Source organism: Protopterus annectens, chromosome 2.part0, assembly GCF_019279795.1.
Source record: "Protopterus annectens isolate FY-2018-M chromosome 2.part0, PAN1.0, whole genome shotgun sequence".
Taxonomy (NCBI): Eukaryota; Metazoa; Chordata; order Ceratodontiformes; family Protopteridae; genus Protopterus; species Protopterus annectens.
The window spans coordinates 684,988,905-685,005,717 of NC_056728.1; the positions used below are offsets into that span (position 1 = coordinate 684,988,905).

General features: G+C 39.8%; 1 protein-coding gene across 3 annotated transcripts in view; it reads left to right on the forward strand.

Annotated features, from left to right (window-relative positions):
• LOC122793190 (paralemmin-2-like) overlaps positions 1 to 16,813 on the forward strand; it is a 1,494,700-nt gene that overhangs the window by 990,262 nt on the left and 487,625 nt on the right. For 2 of the 3 annotated variants that reach the window (XM_044061016.1, XM_044061018.1), the window contains exon 6: positions 12,081 to 12,182. The exons of the other annotated variant lie outside the window; for it this stretch is intronic. In XM_044061016.1, the coding sequence (XP_043916951.1) occupies positions 12,081 to 12,182 (102 nt within the window). The remainder of the gene's footprint in view (positions 1 to 12,080; positions 12,183 to 16,813) is intronic. 3 annotated transcript variants of the gene reach the window in all.

Genomic DNA, 16,813 nt, shown 5'->3' on the forward strand with positions numbered 1-16,813 from the left:
AATCACAATGTCCAAAAATGACATGGATTTCTCCAGGAGTTAGCTTATATTGCCAAGACTGGGTTACTTTAACTGCCTTCTGCAGTATCAAGGATATCACATTTACTTGTGCCTGGACAGTTGTCTGATTCAAGCACCAGTCATAGGGAAGGCGCACAATTCACCATGGCCTGCTACCAAAATGGTGGACTCTCTTTGAACCTGCCAAAGTTATACCTCCTACCTGCAAAAAAAGTCTTGTTTCTGCAAACCATTCTGGACATCATTCACCAGATGTCCCCCAAGAAAAAATTCTATTCCTAAGATGTCCCCCAAGAAAAAAATTCTACTCCTAAGATGTCCCCCAAGAAAAAAATTCTACTCCTAAGATGTCCCCCAAGAAAAAAATTCTACTCCTAAGATGTCCCCCAAGAAAAAAATTCTACTCCTAAGATGTCCCCCAAGAAAAAAATTCTACTCCTAAGATGTCCCCCAAGAAAAAAATTCTACTCCTAAGATGTCCCCCAAGAAAAAAATTCTATTCCTAAGGAGTAACTTCACATCTGAATCAAAGCAAAACTAGGTCATTGTGAAGGTTTTTTCAGGGGACTGATTATATGGCCTCCTCAATAGTGATTCCCCCCACCCCCAGCAAGATTACACCTAGGGAAGCTTCAGTGGTGTCTCATTAACTGATGGTGCCTGCATGTCCAGTCTTCACAGTTTCCTATCCCACACCTGCACAGTATCAAGAAAGAACTCTAAAGGTGGACACAAGTGAACCTCACTTAGAGGATCCCACTAAGTCTTGGCTCAGATGCCAATAGGCTCACAAGAAACAATTTAGATATCACTTGAGTAGTCCATTTAGGGAATTTAAAGATCCAGGGAGTCTAGGACAAAGGACAGAGAAAAAGTACTTCAACAAAAAAGAATTGGTGTCAGAAATACTAGCCATCAAGGCATTCAAACTCGTTTGGGAACCAAGAGTCCTCAACATCCTCACAGACAATGTAGCAGTGATGTGCCACATCAACAAACAGGAGCTCTCAGTCTTACCTAGCAGTGATGTGCCACATCAACAAACAGGAGCTCTCAGTCTTACCTAGTAGTGATGTGCCACATCAACAAATGGGAGCTCTCAGTCTTACCTAGCAGTGATGTGCCACATCAACAAATGGGAGCTCTCAGTCTTACCTAGCAGTGATGTGCCACATCAACAAATGGGAGCTCTCAGTCTTACCTAGCAGTGATGTGCCACATCAACAAACGGGAGCTCTCAGTCTTACCTAGCAGTGATGTGCCACATCAACAAACGGGAGCTCTCAGTCTTACCTAGCAGTGATGTGCCACATCAACAAACGGGAGCTCTCAGTCTTACCTAGCAGTGATGTGCCACATCAACAAACGGGAGCTCTCAGTCTTACCTAGCAGTGATGTGCCACATCAACAAACAGGAGCTCTCAGTCTTACCTAGCAGTGATGTGCCACATCAACAAATGGGAGCTCTCAGTCTTACCTAGCAGTGATGTGCCACATCAACAAACGGGAGCTCTCAGTCTTACCTAGCAGTGATGTGCCACGTCAACAAATGGGAGCTCTCAGTCTTACCTAGCAGTGATGTGCCACATCAACAAATGGGAGCTCTCAGTCTTACCTAGCAGTGATGTGCCACATCAACAAACGGGAGCTCTCAGTCTTACCTAGCAGTGATGTGCCACATCAACAAACGGGAGCTCTCAGTCTTACCTAGCAGTGATGTGCCACATCAACAAACGGGAGCTCTCAGTCTTACCTAGCAGTGATGTGCCACATCAACAAACGGGAGCTCTCAGTCTTACCTAGCAGTGATGTGCCACATCAACAAACGGGAGCTCTCAGTCTTACCTAGCAGTGATGTGCCACATCAACAAACGGGAGCTCTCAGTCTTACCTCCAGTGCAGGTTGGTTACTAAAACATGAAATCTGGTCCAGAAATCAGGAATTCTCTCAGTGTCTGCTACATCCCTCCTCAGAAAAGTTTCTTTGCAGACCAATACATCAGGTCAGAGTGGACCCCTCATGAATGGATACTGAACAGCAATATCATTCTGGATCAGGTACACATTTAGGATGTTCCAAAAATAGACTGTTTTGCTCCATGGGAATTTAAACAACTCAGAAAATGTTGCCGTAGGGCACCAATTTAGGAAGAATGGGCAAAAGGCACCTTCCTTAATTGGAAAGATTTGTTACTGTAAACTTTTCCTCCATTCATAGGTTCATAGGTTCATAGGTTCATACTAGGCTATCTGCCCAAGGGCATTTATAAGCCTAGCCCATAGTTATTTGGCTTTCGCCACCCCTTTAGTTTGAATAAAACTATGCCTATTATTTTGCTGTGCCTCTGTCAAGCAGTGACACTGAAGTAATCCCTGGGGTATATCTGCGATCCCCCATCCTGTGGTCAAGATTCCTCTTGAACAAGGCTAGCGAGGTGCTCTGCCTCACATGTACCGGGATTTTGTTCCACAGCATAGGGAGTCTCTGGGTGATGAATCTGTCCCTCCAGCACGTTCTATTAATAACCGTGTCAAGGTTTAAGTCTCCCGCCCTTGTGGTTCTGAGGGATCTAGATTTTTTGAGGTGAAGCATATTCATCAAATCAGGGTTTGACATGGCCTTATATGTCAGGCACAGGTCACCTCTGAGCAAGCGGTATGAGACTGAATAGAGCTGGAGTTCTTTCAGTCGGGCAGCATAAGACATATTTTTGAGACCCTTTATCCTTTTGGTGAGGAACTTTTGGGGCCTTTCCAGCTGCTGCAGGTGTCGGGTCAGATACATAACGAATAGGGCATTGTACTCAATCATAGGTCTAATGAGTGATGAGTACAGGGGGACGATGACCTCCCTTGATCTAGATGTGAATCCCTTCATGATCAGGTGGGCAATGTAGAAGGTTTTCCTAACTACTTTAGCAACATGAGTGTCAAACGAAAGGCTACTGTCAACCTGGGTCCCCAGATCCCTGATGACTTCTTCTGTGCTCAGTGGATTGCCACCTATATGGTAGCTAGGGGTAACCTTGTTTTTCCCGAAGGGTATGACTATGCATTTCTTGGCATTTAACTTTAGGCCATGGCTCTGGCACCAGTTATCCATTTCTGTGAGGCCCTTCTGAAGGATATCTGTGTCACATGTGTTTTCGACTATGGCGCCCAGTTTGCAGTCATCTGCAAACTTTGTCAGCCATAACCCTCCTGTGTTTGCTTGTACTTCAGAAAAGTAGATGCCGAACAAGAGTGGACCCAGGACTGAGCCCTGTGGGACACCACTTGTGACAGGCTTTGAGTCTGACATGGCTCCAGCAACTCTGACCCTGTGGGTTCTGTCACTTAGCCAGTTTGCAACCCATCTTGTGATGTATGGGTTTACATTCAAGCTGATGAGTTTTTCGATGATACCTGAGTGGGGTATTGTGTCGAAGGCCTTTGCCAGGTCAAGGTAGGCTGTATGGACTGCCTTTCCCTCATCAATGGCCTTGGTGACTGTCTCGAAAAAGTCAACCAAGTTTAAAAGGCATGATCTGCCTTTGACAAAGCCAAACTGGGTTGGATCCAAAGTCTGCAAGTTCCCTATGTCTTTATTTATGAGTTCCATTATGATCCTCTCCATGGCTTTGCAGATAAGGTTTGTCAAGCTAATAGGACGGTAATTTCCAGGGTCGGTGGAGGCACCGCCCTTGTGAAGTGGGACCACAGTCGCCGTGCGCCACTCCTTGGGTACATATCCTGAGGTGAGGCTAAGATTAAACAGCTGTCCTAACTGCGGGTTTAATTCCTCATTGAGTTCATGGAGCACACAGCCAGGGACACCATCCGGTCCCATGGATGCTGTGTTTTTTGCTTTGGAGAGAGCAGTTCTCACCTGGGCGTTGGAGATGTTTGGGGGGCTACAATCCTCTGGTATAGATATCTCTCCTTTTGGGGGGGAGGGGAGAAGTTTGCACTGAACCTGTCAGCCAGTATGTTGGCAATGTGTGTAGGTTCAGTAATCTTCACATCATTTTGAACTAATTCTGAGCATATCTGGGAGTTTCCTCCTAGATTTCTAACATAGCTAAAGAAGGCCTTATGATTGTCTTTTGAGTCCTTGGCGATTTTTCTCTCAAAATTTGCCTTGGATGATTTTATGAGAGCTCTTAGTTTTTTACTTATAATGATCAAAGGTGTCTTACCTTTCAAGGATTTTGCTCTATCTTGTAGTAGCTTCCTCCTTTTGTTGTAGAGCTTGTTTATGGATGGGGTCCACCAGACTGGACGCTTGCCTTTGGTACAAAGAGTCTTAGTTTTGTTTGGGATTGCCTGATCCATGCAGTCCTGTAGGTGCTGGTAGAAGGCATTTGTAAGTGATTCAGCGGTTTGAGTAATGTTTACCACTGGCTCAGGGGCCTTAAAGGAGACCACACTAGTTTTTAGAAGTGTGAAGTCGGCTTTTGAGAAGTTTTCACTGTGGTCTTTTTATTTCAGGTGGGGCGGGATGAGGACCTCCAGCGAGATTAGTTTATGATCTGATCTCACCAGTGAGGGGTATACTTCGGTGTTGAACATTGTGATCCCATGTTCGAGATGATGAGATCAAGTATGTTTTCTCCTCTTGTGGGGATGGTGACTAGTTGTTCCATGGCATTTGAGTTTATGAACTCCAGGAACCTTTGGGCTAGAGTGTTTGGGCTTGAGTAGTGTTCCCAGTCTATATTAGGGTAGTTGAAGTCACCTAGTATGATGGTGTTTGGAGATACATTTATCCCGTCCATTGTTTTCAGGAAGGCCATGTGAGGTTCCTGAGTTTGAGAGGGTGGCCTGTAACATGCTACAAATTGCAGAGCAGTCTTGCCTATGGTTAATTGCACCTGGATGGTCTCCGATGCATCGTGCATTGCCACCAACCTTGAGGTGTGGGTGTCCCTTATGAATATGGACACCCCCCCTCCTTTCTTGGTGTTGTCCGGATTTTGGGGCCGGAACGCATGATATGAGGTGAAACCTGATAGTGCTGGGGTGCTCTCAGGAGCCTTGAACCAGGTTTCTGTCACAGCACAGACATCGATGTTCTCCATACTGAGAAGGGCCTCGAGTGCGTGCATCTTGAGATTGAGACTTCTGGCATTGAGCAGCATTACCCTTAGTTTTTTTACTTTTTTGTGTTCTAGGGTGGTAGGTTTAGAATTTGAGCCTTGCCTAAAAAAGGCACTATGGGGTGGCAAGAGCCTTTGCCAATATCCGGAAGCCTAGGGGTGACAAGTGCAAGCCGTCCCTTGCGAAGCAGCGTGGCTTGTCCAGCATGTCATCCCAGGCAGACAGACATTGGATCCCCTTTGAATGACACCAGAATTTAAGCCAATTATTAAAGCTGATCATCTTATCACTGTATTGTGGCATCATTCTAGGTGAAGGTAGGATACTGCTCAAGGTCAGGGTCATACCCTCTTCAAAGAAGTTAAAGGTAGACAGGTCAGAAGTGCTACTCACAGGTCAGAAGTGCTACTCACAACTCTCTTTTGACTGAGATTGCATTTATTAACTTATTTATGTTTTACTTATTTATTTCTATGTATTGACTGGGAATAATCCAACTGAGCTAAAAGCCAGTTTTCAATGGGGGCCTGGGGAGAAAAGTTCCACAGTTATACAGCATTGGTAACAAAAATTAGTTACATTTTTGAATGCCTATGCATAACAATTACAAAGTACATAGGTACACAATTGGAACACATCAGTAATGAAGGTTACAAATAAATACAACTATAACATATGGTAAAAGTTAAATATAAGATTAACAATGTATATAACATAGTGGTTAAAGGAGAAAGAGGAAGAGGGGTATAGACCAGGATGGATAAGATGGAGAGAGGATGGATGGAGAAGAAAATTCAAGTACAAGTGCAGGATCAAGTGGAAGTTGGGTAGTTTTTTTTTTTAATTGTACAGGATGATTTAAGTCTACTCTCATGTCTAAGGTCTAGGGGGAACAAAATTCCACAGCTTGGCTACGTAAACAGATTATCGGGGGTCACCAAAGTGGATGTTTGATTTCACAACTTCTAGGAAGTGTTGGGCCTGAGATAGGTCTCTGCAAGGCATATATTTTGAAAAAAATGGAGATAGGTGGGCATTTGCTAGGTTCATACAGAATTTTGTTAAAAGGTGCTTTAGCTCTAACCGATTAATCTTATGAAGTGTTTTATAATGATGAATTTTGGTGGGGACTTTTGTAATATAATTTTATATTTTATTGTATGTTACTGCTAGCTGGTGAGATTTTGGAATATTAGAGAAATAGAAGAGGGATGGAATAGTTTATGCAGTAATAAAGTCTGGGCAGTCTTTACCTGTGCCGTTTCTGTCAGGTATTATTTTGAGTTCTATAACATACCCAATTTTTTGTGAGTTTTTGAGGTTACAAAGTTAAGATAATTTGATCTATGAATATGTGATTTATAGGTTAGTACTAAGCTAACTTCCCTTGCAAGCCTAGCTAATTATCCCTTGTGAGACTCAAACCCTGCACTTTGTGTTTGTAAGGCAAACACCTTAACCATTAGGCCACCCTCCCATTTTTTTTTTGTCTAAAGGTTTGGGATGGGAGACATTCAATTTGGTGTGTTACCTTGTGAAGTAATTGAGATTTCACAGAAACCAAATATGAGTAGTTTAGTTTTATTGCCATTTAATAAAAGATCTGAGTCTTTAATTAAGCCAGTGATCTAGGTGTTGAAGGTAAAGCTGCATGGATTTCTGCAACGGACTAAAGGAGTTATCAGTACAAATAATAGTGTACTCGTCAGCGTACTGTACAAATGTAACATCAGGAATCATTGCACAACTAACAGTGCAGTCATAAGTGTACTGTACAAATGTAGCATCAGGAATCATTGCACAAATAGTGCAGTCTTCAGTGTACTGTACAAATGTAGCATCAGGAATCATTGCACAAATAACAGTACAGTCATCAGCGTACTGTACAAATGTAGCATCAGGAATCATTGCACAAATAGTGCAGTCTTCAGTGTACTGTACAAATGTAGCATCAGGAATCATTGCGCAACTAACAGTACAGTCATCAGCGTACTGTTCAAATGTAGCATCAGGAATCATTGCACAAATAATGCAGTCTTCAGCGTACTGTACAAATGTAGTATCAGGAGTCATTACAAAAATAGTGCAGTCATCAGAGTACTGTACCAATATAGCATTGGGAATCATTGCACAAATAACAGTGCAGTCATCAGCGTACTGTACAAATGTAGCATCAGGGGTCATTGCACAAATAACAGTGCAGTCATCAGCGTACTGTACAAATGTAGCATCAAGGGTCATTGCACAAATAACAGTGCAAGTCATCAGCGTACTGTACAAATGTAGCATCAGGAGTCATTGCACAAATATCAGTACAGTCATCAGCTTACTGTTCAAATGTAGCATCAGGAATCATTGCACAAATAATGCAGTCTTCAGCGTACTGTACAAATGTAGTATCAGGAGTCATTACAAAAATAGTGCAGTCATCAGAGTACTGTACCAATATAGCATTAGGAATCATTGCACAAATAACAGTGCAGTCATCAGCGTACTGTACAAATGTAGCATCAGGAGTCATTGCACAAATAACAGTGCAGTCATCAGCGTACCGTACAAATGTAGCATCAGAAGTCATTGCACAAATAACAGTGCAGTCATCAGCGTACAAATGTAGCATCAGGAGTCATTGCACAAATAACAGTGCAATCATCAGCATACTGTACAAATGTACCATCAGGAGTCATTGCACAAATAGTGCAGTCATCAGCGTGTTGTACAAATGTAGCATCAGGAATCATTGCACAAATAACAGTGCAGTCATCAGAGTACTGTACAAATGTAGCATCAGGAGTCATTGCACAAATAACAGTGCAGTCATCAGCGTGTTGTACAAATGTAGCATCAGGAATCATTGCACAAATAACAGTACAGTCATCAGTGTGTTGTGCAAATGTAGCATAAGGAATCATTTCACAAATAACGGTTCAGTCATCAGCATACTGTACAAATGTAGCATCAGGAGTCATTGCACAAATAACAGCGCAGTCATCAGCGTACTGTACAAATGCAGCATCAGGAGTCATTGCACAAATAACAGTGCAGTCATCAGCGTACTGTACAAATGTAGCATCAGGAGTCATTGCATGCTCAGCATTTACAAAAATACTGAACAGTCATTGTTCAAGTATTGATCCTTGTGAAACACCTGTATTACTTGGTACAAAAGTAAAAACTGCTTGCAGCCATTTTACTGCTTGTTTTCAATAAAAGAGATAATGTTTAAACCATTTAATGCCAGATCTGTACTAGCAAACCTTTATAAAGAGAGTGTCAGAGATGGTATAAAAGGCCTTAAATAGCATTAAGAGAATAGCAACAGTAATATTTAAGAAAAATAAAAGAGCACTCTCTATGCGGAATCCGGGTAATAAACATGTCAAGGATAACAAATTGTTAGATTATTTTATAAAGTGATGTAATAGCTGATTTTGTATACATTTTTTTTCAAGTATTTTAACAATAGGATAGTATGGTAAAAGGTCTAAAATTGCTAAGCGAAATGTTTATTCCTTCTTTAGTAAGAAGCATTATATAACACAGCTTTTACAGAACTGAAATATCAGATTCAGATAGGATTTGTTTATAACTATTGCAATAGGGTATGCTGTTGCTATGCTTCCCAAATATAAGAATCAAACCCTCTATCTTGGGTCTGTAAGGTAAACACCTTAGACATTATGCCAATGATCAAACCGCAATGTTTGGCTGTAGATTTTCACCTTGGCTTAAGGCATTTATTAATGTTTCCCTACTATCGTTGGGATTATTTTGATGGAATTGCTGGTTAAGGAAATTTTGCATGCTTTTCCTAATGACATATTTAACTTGATATCTAAGTACGTTATAATTTTGAGGAGAGGATTCTATGCTTCCAGGATGTATATAGATTTTGTCTGGACAGGGCAAAAAATCAGTAGAAAGCCACAGCAGTTATTTAGAAGTAGGTTTAGGTAGGAAGTTTAGGTAGAAAAGGAAAGTCATTCTCCAAACAAAATATCTCAAAATGGTGAACTGGTTGCATATGTGTCTGTTACTCCATATTAGGTCAGATAATGGCTCATTCTGTTTGTTTATTTATTTATTTATTTATTTATTGCATTTGATAACCGGGAAAGGTTGGAGTCACAACAACCACGCCTGCTTTCCTTGGGGGATCTTTTAGAATCAGCTAGCTGATTCTCAGTCCAAACCTTTTCTAAGTATTACAACCAGGGCATTGCATCTAGAGCCAGGATAGAATATACACAACCATCCTCCAAGCGTTTCTTCAGCTAACACACTTAGAACCAGCCATACACTGGTCCATGAGCTTTAGGAATCTTCTCAAGTATAAATACTACTGCAGCAGTTATTTATGTTAACCCTAGTACATTTGTCTTAGGAAATTAAGTCTAGATGATCAGAATGCTCACAATCTCCCTCCCTCTACCCTCTTCTTCCTCTCTCCTCGGCATGCAAGCAATGGAATGGGTACAGATTTGCTCTTCCTCCTTACTTCCTCTGTACTACCACCACAAGTCATCCTCCCTTCTTCCCTGCTTAGGCTTGTCTAAAACCTGGAGAGACAAATAGGTGTGTGTGTGGGGGGGGTTCTTCTTATTAAACTGCCATCGTAAAATAATAAATCAGTGTTGGTAGACCATATATAACTTGGCAAGTATCATCTGTGATATTTTAAAGACAAATCAGCAGTCACTTCTGCTAAAATATTTTTATGAATAACACCCATTTTCTTTGACTGAATACAAGGCAAAGCTCTATCAGAGGTTAGGGTTCCTGCATCAGTTATTTGAAAAAGGCCTTCTTTTCACCTTGATTTGCATGTCACAATTTTAAAAGTGCTTGATTATCATAAACCCTTTTGTCACACATGCTAAAAGAATCTGGTACAAGGATAAAATGTCACAATACAAGGATAAAATGTCACAATACAAGGATAAAATGTCACAATACAAGGATAAAACATTACAATGCAATAATACATCACAGTGTTTGGACATATGGGATTGTCTACTGTTAAGATGTTAGAGTTCCTCATTGTTGTAGTGAGGGTGTTTGACACAACATGAAATCCAGGTTTGTCACAAATTCTGAATAATTCTGCGTCAAAAATATTACATGTTTAATCTTCTACCTATAAAAATTACAGCATTGGATATATGGCTACCAAAGTTTGAAAATGTAAGATTTTTATAATTAATTAACTTATTTGTACCTGGCAGCTGTCTAGAGATGTTTCCCTTACTGATATTACATTCTGCAGTTGTATCTTGATAGCTGTAATGTTATACATACTGCAGCCAGGTCTTCACACCTGTCGAGTTATCCACAAATGTATGACTACACTTTAAAAGGATTAATGGCCTAGTATCATAGAGATGTAACGTGACTTTTCAGTAGGATTGCGCAAAGGATGTAATTATAAGTATCACTATCAGACAATCTATCATCTGGAAGATATTTTCATATATAGATATATAACATAGTGGGTTGTGATTTTGCTTACTGTATGAAAACTGCATACTTCTCCTGAAAGATTTCAACTATTAACTGATGTGTCTCTCTGTAGATATGTACCCAGATTTCAAAGTCTCAGTGAACTCAGTTTACTTTTATTTTTGCATGTAACATGAGTCTGATTCATATTATCTATGTGCAATATCTGGATTAATGGACTGATTCTTGAGGACCATTTGGAGTGCTTTCTTAAAACTGCATTATTCATGTATACTACCTGACATGGTAGATGTTATTAAGTAATGCTATATGTGCTATTTTTTATCATTCTTATTGGCTTGGTGGCTTAGTTTTATCCTTTAATCTGGCTTTTTATCTTTTCTTTTGCAATGCTAATACTGTACCTTAACTGAAAACTGATGCATTTTCCATTTTCTATTCTTGCTTGCAGCACGTTGTGATATGTAGAGTCCTTCCTTAAGTATGTGTTTGCTGCAGCATATTGTAATATGGAGAGTCATCCCTTAACTCGCACTTGCTGAAGCATATTGTGATATTCTCCCTTAAGCCCTTACTTACTGCAGCATATTGTGATATGTGGAGTCCTCCCTTAAGCCTGCCCTTGCTGCAGCATTTTGTGATATATAGAGTCCTCCCTTAAACCCACTCTTCCTGCAGCATACTGTGATGTGTAGAATCTTCAATTAAAATGCAGAGTCCTCCTTAAGCCCACCTTTCCTGCGGCATATTGTGATATGTAGAGTCCTCCCTTAAGCCCACCCTTCCTGCAGCATATTGTGATATGTACAGTCCTCCCTTAAGACTTGTGACTACAAGAAGCTGAAGAGCCTGTTTACCTATGAAGGTATTAATAGTTTTCAATGTTATGAGTCAGTCATATTTCTGAGAAGTTACTAGGCCTCACTTTACTTTGCAGAAACACAAGGGACACTATTCAGATACACCAAAAGGAATCTGCATTATACAGCATAACTGACTGGAGACAAATTACCTAAATGGGAAAAAAAATATAACAGTGATCTCTTGAGTAAGCTTGAGAAGGAATATATTGAAAAATGCCTGGTATGCCTTTAGTATAATTTGGATGACTGATTCAGGCCTGATGGAGATATGTAATTACTGAAAGCTTGTGTAATGGCATGGTTGGCTATGGCTGCCCCTTACTTTGCATGGTGACCATTTATGGAAGAATTTAACAGCTTGGAGCAAAGCATGTGGTGTGCTTACATAATAAGCAAAAGTCCGTCATTGATTTCATTAAAGCTTGCCAGTTACTCTTTTGCAACGGATACAATTCATGCGGGATTCAGAAAGCTTGAGCCAATTGGAACCATTATGTCATGCCTCAGTTAGTCAACTGAATACAGGTCACAAGGCTGGACCAGCATACTTTGTTCAAGTGTATTCAGGCATTCAATCCAGATATTTTGCTGTCTAAGCACAGAATCCACGAGAACCCTTGATCCACACTAACTGTATTTCCTGTTTTCTGCTAATAGATGCGATGAATTATATTTACTCACAGATTCCTGACCTCCCTGAACAACATTTCCAGAGAAAGGACTTGATTTTTGGGTATGAAGGAGCAAGCAGAGGACCTGGTAAGTGCCTTTAACAGCACAGTAGCCAGGAGAACAGCAAAATCAGTAATTTGGCTACATCTAACTGTATGAGAAAAATAATATTCATGTGTGCTGCAAGAACCTGACAGTCAAGGCCTGCAGCATTTTACAGCTGTCAGCAGGAAGGCAGGAATATTGTTCCTTAGATTAGCAAATGGACCTGTTATTAAATGACTGTATATAAAATACAGACATAAACATACTGTAACTATATGAAAACAAAACTACATTTTATTTACTGCTGCATTTAACCATGAATTGCTTTCATTTTGCACAACCTTTTTCATACAATCTTTCTTGATAATAATATATTAAGAAAACATTTCTTGTTTTCTTGTGTTTCATTTTGAATTAGTTATTATATAAAAGAGATGCCTACTAAGATGCATTTGTTTTGGAAGGAATTCTATCACTCATGTTGGAAAGGATCACAGATGTGAAATGTACCATGGACATGGTATTATGATGAGACCTTGGGCAAGTGACTAGAGCTGCCTGATGCTGTTTTCATGTACCCATCTGTAATATTAGTACAGGGAATGCAATAGGACCCATATAAAATCTGCCACTGCTTGACAGCTCATCAAAGGAAATGCAGTAACAGTACCCGCAGGAAAAAAATGACTGAAAGTTGGTCTGCAAACGTACGCATTACCAAAGAAAATAATTCCTTTGATTCTGTTGATTAAAATGCTGTTATTTTTTCATCTTCATTTCACATATTTCATTGTCTTTTAAAATTAAAATACTTTATGGGCCAGATTCTATAATGTCTAATTTAAGTGTACACAATATGTATTCAAGAATATCCCTACCACATTTTTGTGCTTTATAGTCACTTGGAAAGATTACATTGTGTGCATGTAGTCTACACTTTGTGGTAATCTTTATGAATCCCTGTCAATATTTAAAGCTGCAAGAAAATCATAAGTAAAAACTAAAATTAGAAGGAAGAAGGTGTGAGTTATGCCTGTGTTGTCTGTTCACTCTGAATGGTGTACACTTAGTAAAGACTTAGTGTAGGTATTATTGAATCCTGGGGTATGAGTATACATGTACACGCACACACACTTACATACACACACACACACACACACACACACACACACACACACACACACACACACACATGCAAACATGCATATTTATATAAAGGGGAAATTATTTGTACAGGAGCAATTAATCTTGGTATCGGCATACAAATTATGCAGGAATGATTACTCTTGTTATCAAGAAATATATATATATATATATATATATATATATATATATATATATATATATATATATATACACACACACACACACGTGAGTGTGTGTGTGTGTGTGTGTGTGTGTGTGTGTGTGTGTGTGTGTGTGTGTGTGTGTGTGGTTATAATCTGGAGAGCAAGGCAAGACATATAATGTATAGTACTGATGCCTTCAGATAATTGACTGTGTTTATGGAAAAATGTGTTTTTGGGCGACACAGTGGTGCAGCGTTTAACATTCTTGCCTCACAGCAAGAGGTTCTTCAGTTCGATGTTCAGCTGGAGTGCCTTCTGTGTGGAGTCTGCATGTCTTCCGTGTGTTTGTGTGAGTTTCCTCTGGGTACTCCAGTTTCCTCCCACATTCCAGACATGCGTCAGGAGTGTTTCTCCCCTTGCCTCCACTGAAAATAGGTTCTGTTCTATTCGGACTTTTCTGGTCAACAAATGTTAAAGAAAGAAATAAAATGAACAGTAATGTCTAGCAGAAGCTACACACAGACAACACAATGCCATAATACAGTCACAGCATCATTGTTCTGTGTAACATCACAGCTGGCATCAGAATAACTGTAATTAACCAAAAGGAACATTCTGTTGGTGCAGTTTTGTAGATGATGATACTTTATTATCAGACAGGAAGATGTTGAGAAAATGCAAACAGCAACATCTTTGTTTACAAAGGAGGGATTAGTATTTTTTCAAATAACTTTCAATGGTCTTGTAAGCAATCACATCATGTTATTTTGCTGGTATAATTAGACCAAACAAGTTATTTTTACAATGAAAAATTTCTTTGTAGAATTAATCCAGGTATGATTTTCATGAAGACTAATATTTTTTATCTTCCCCGAAATGATCAATAAATACACAACAGAAAATGGAAGTTTTATAACTTAATTCTTGGAACAAAGCATATCATGGAATAATGGGGTGAATTTTTCTTTGTATTTTTTAATTTCATGTTCCAAAATTCATTAATATGATGCAGGATAAAATCTGATTATTTCAGCCATCCCTATCTCTAAGTTATTACAAAGGAACTTTAGCAAGTTAATAAGGATATTTAGTCAGGAGTACTCGTTCACAGTTTCTGAATTTGGGTCACTCAGGATACTGGTGGGTTTCCACAGCAATTTATTTTCTGATCAAGGCATTAACTCAGACTTTTCATTGTTCATACAAATGTGATTCCAAGAGAACTCTTAGACACATCCCCATGGAATGTATACAAATGAAGAAATATACAAGCTCCCAAGGCCATTCCCAAAGAGTCCCCCAATTCCAAAAGTATTAGAGATAATGCTGCCCTCTGCGGTAAGTACAAATGTGTAAAACGCATCTGAAACTGCAGATTTGCCTTCCTTCAGCTACCTTGTAAAGACATGTAATACTGACACCACAATGGTAATGTATGACAGGCATTCTCCAGCCTATAGACTCTGTGCTTAAAAGCTCCGTAGGATTTTGTGGTGGTATCCTTAATATTTAGGAATGCCCATAGTTGATAAAGACATCTTAACTCAAAACTAAACAAGAATGTTTTTGTTATATTCCTTTGTGTGTGCACCCCTTCTGTTTTTGTATGTATGTCTCCACATTTTCTTTTTTTTTTCTTTTCTTTTTATTTTTAATTCACATGATTATGTCACTGTTATCTTGATGGTTTACTATAGAGTGTTAGTCTCATTTGCTGCTAATATGCCAGACTTTATAGCGTGCTTATTGATGTTCATAGTTTTTGACTACAGCATGCCATTTAACCAGTGTTTCTAAGCTGCCCCTGAAAACAAACACTTGTGCTTAGTGGATTTGCATTGTTATAAAAGACATAAAATAAAAGGAAAGAAAAGAAACACTTATACCTGGTCATTTTACCTGGTTAAAAATGCATACAAAAATAATAAAATAAATCTATCTGCTGCATTCTTCCATTGTCGGCATGTATCAGTTAGGACAACAGGTGTTTCCATCCCCAGCTCCTTTGCTACTCCTCATACATGCACTGCAATGTGTTTATGCTGGATGTACCCCACCATACTACATTGCGAAAGGTAAAATGTATTACAGCACTGCCTACACACGAAGCCCATTCCATGTAACCTCGACATTAACTGTCACTTTTCCTTACTCTGCATGACCCTCCCTTTGTAATGCATGTATCCATGTAACGCCCCACTCCTGGCCATTCCATCAGCAGTTATAATTATCAATGTGGGCTTATTCAAGCAGGCTGATCATGGTAACATGCACACTTCAATTGTATGTAAGGATGAATGAGTGTGTGTGTGTGGGGGGGGGGGGTATGCGTGTGTATGTGCAAGTGGGCACACATATATATGTAAAACTCCCTGAAAAAGGACTTGAATAAACTGCTGTACTGATCAAAAGTTTTTTGGAAGCACAGGCCTTCTTCAGAGTTCAGGGGTACACTTCAAGTATGGTTTGAAGAATGACAGTCCTCAAGGGATTTAGAAGCATCACATCCATGATTGTGACCAATTCAGCTCTGTTTAGAATGTGAGTCCAATGAGCCCCAAAACTTTAAGAATGTATGCAGCCAGGTAGATATACATAAAGAACGTATAGAACAGCTCATTACTGCAGCCACAGAAGGAACCTGCAGTAAAACAATGATGGACTAAGCTGCACCCACAGGGAAATACAAGCAGCAGTGTTATCCCTTCATGGTGCATGACCCTTGATGGCTGTCAGCATGCACCTATTGTGCGCCTATCTGCACAGCTGGGTTTTAACCCAAGGATGCATAAGCTACTTGTGAAAGGTTGTAAGGGAAGTATGATTAAGGTAGGATGGTAATGGAGGTAGTAAGGGCAGTATGATTAAGGTAGGAGGGCAGTGGAGGTAGTAAGGGCAGTATGATTTAGATAGGAGGGTAGTAGAGGTAGTAAGGGCAGTATGTTTAAGCTAGGAGGGTAGTGGATGTAGTAAGGGCAGTATGATTAAGATAGGAGGGCAGTGGAGGTAGTAAGGGCAGTATGATTAAGGTAGAAGGGTAGTGGAGGTAGTAAGGGCAGTATTATTAAGATAGGAGGGTAGTGGAGGTAGTAAGGGCAGTATGATTAAGATAGGAGGATACAAAAATGCATTAACAAAATATATCACCCAAAAGCAGTTATGATAGCAGCAGATTCTTGTCATTATGCATCTACTTATAATGCAAACATCATTAAAAAAGCAACCATCCAGTCTTAAGGAGACATGAACCCTCAAACTTAAGGGTTGAGCAAGCTCTTCATTTACTAGTATATACATCTGCTGTAATGCAACCATCATTGAGACACAAACCTTCAAACTTAAAGGTTGACCAAGCTCTTCATTTAGAGGCATGGAAGCCCTCAT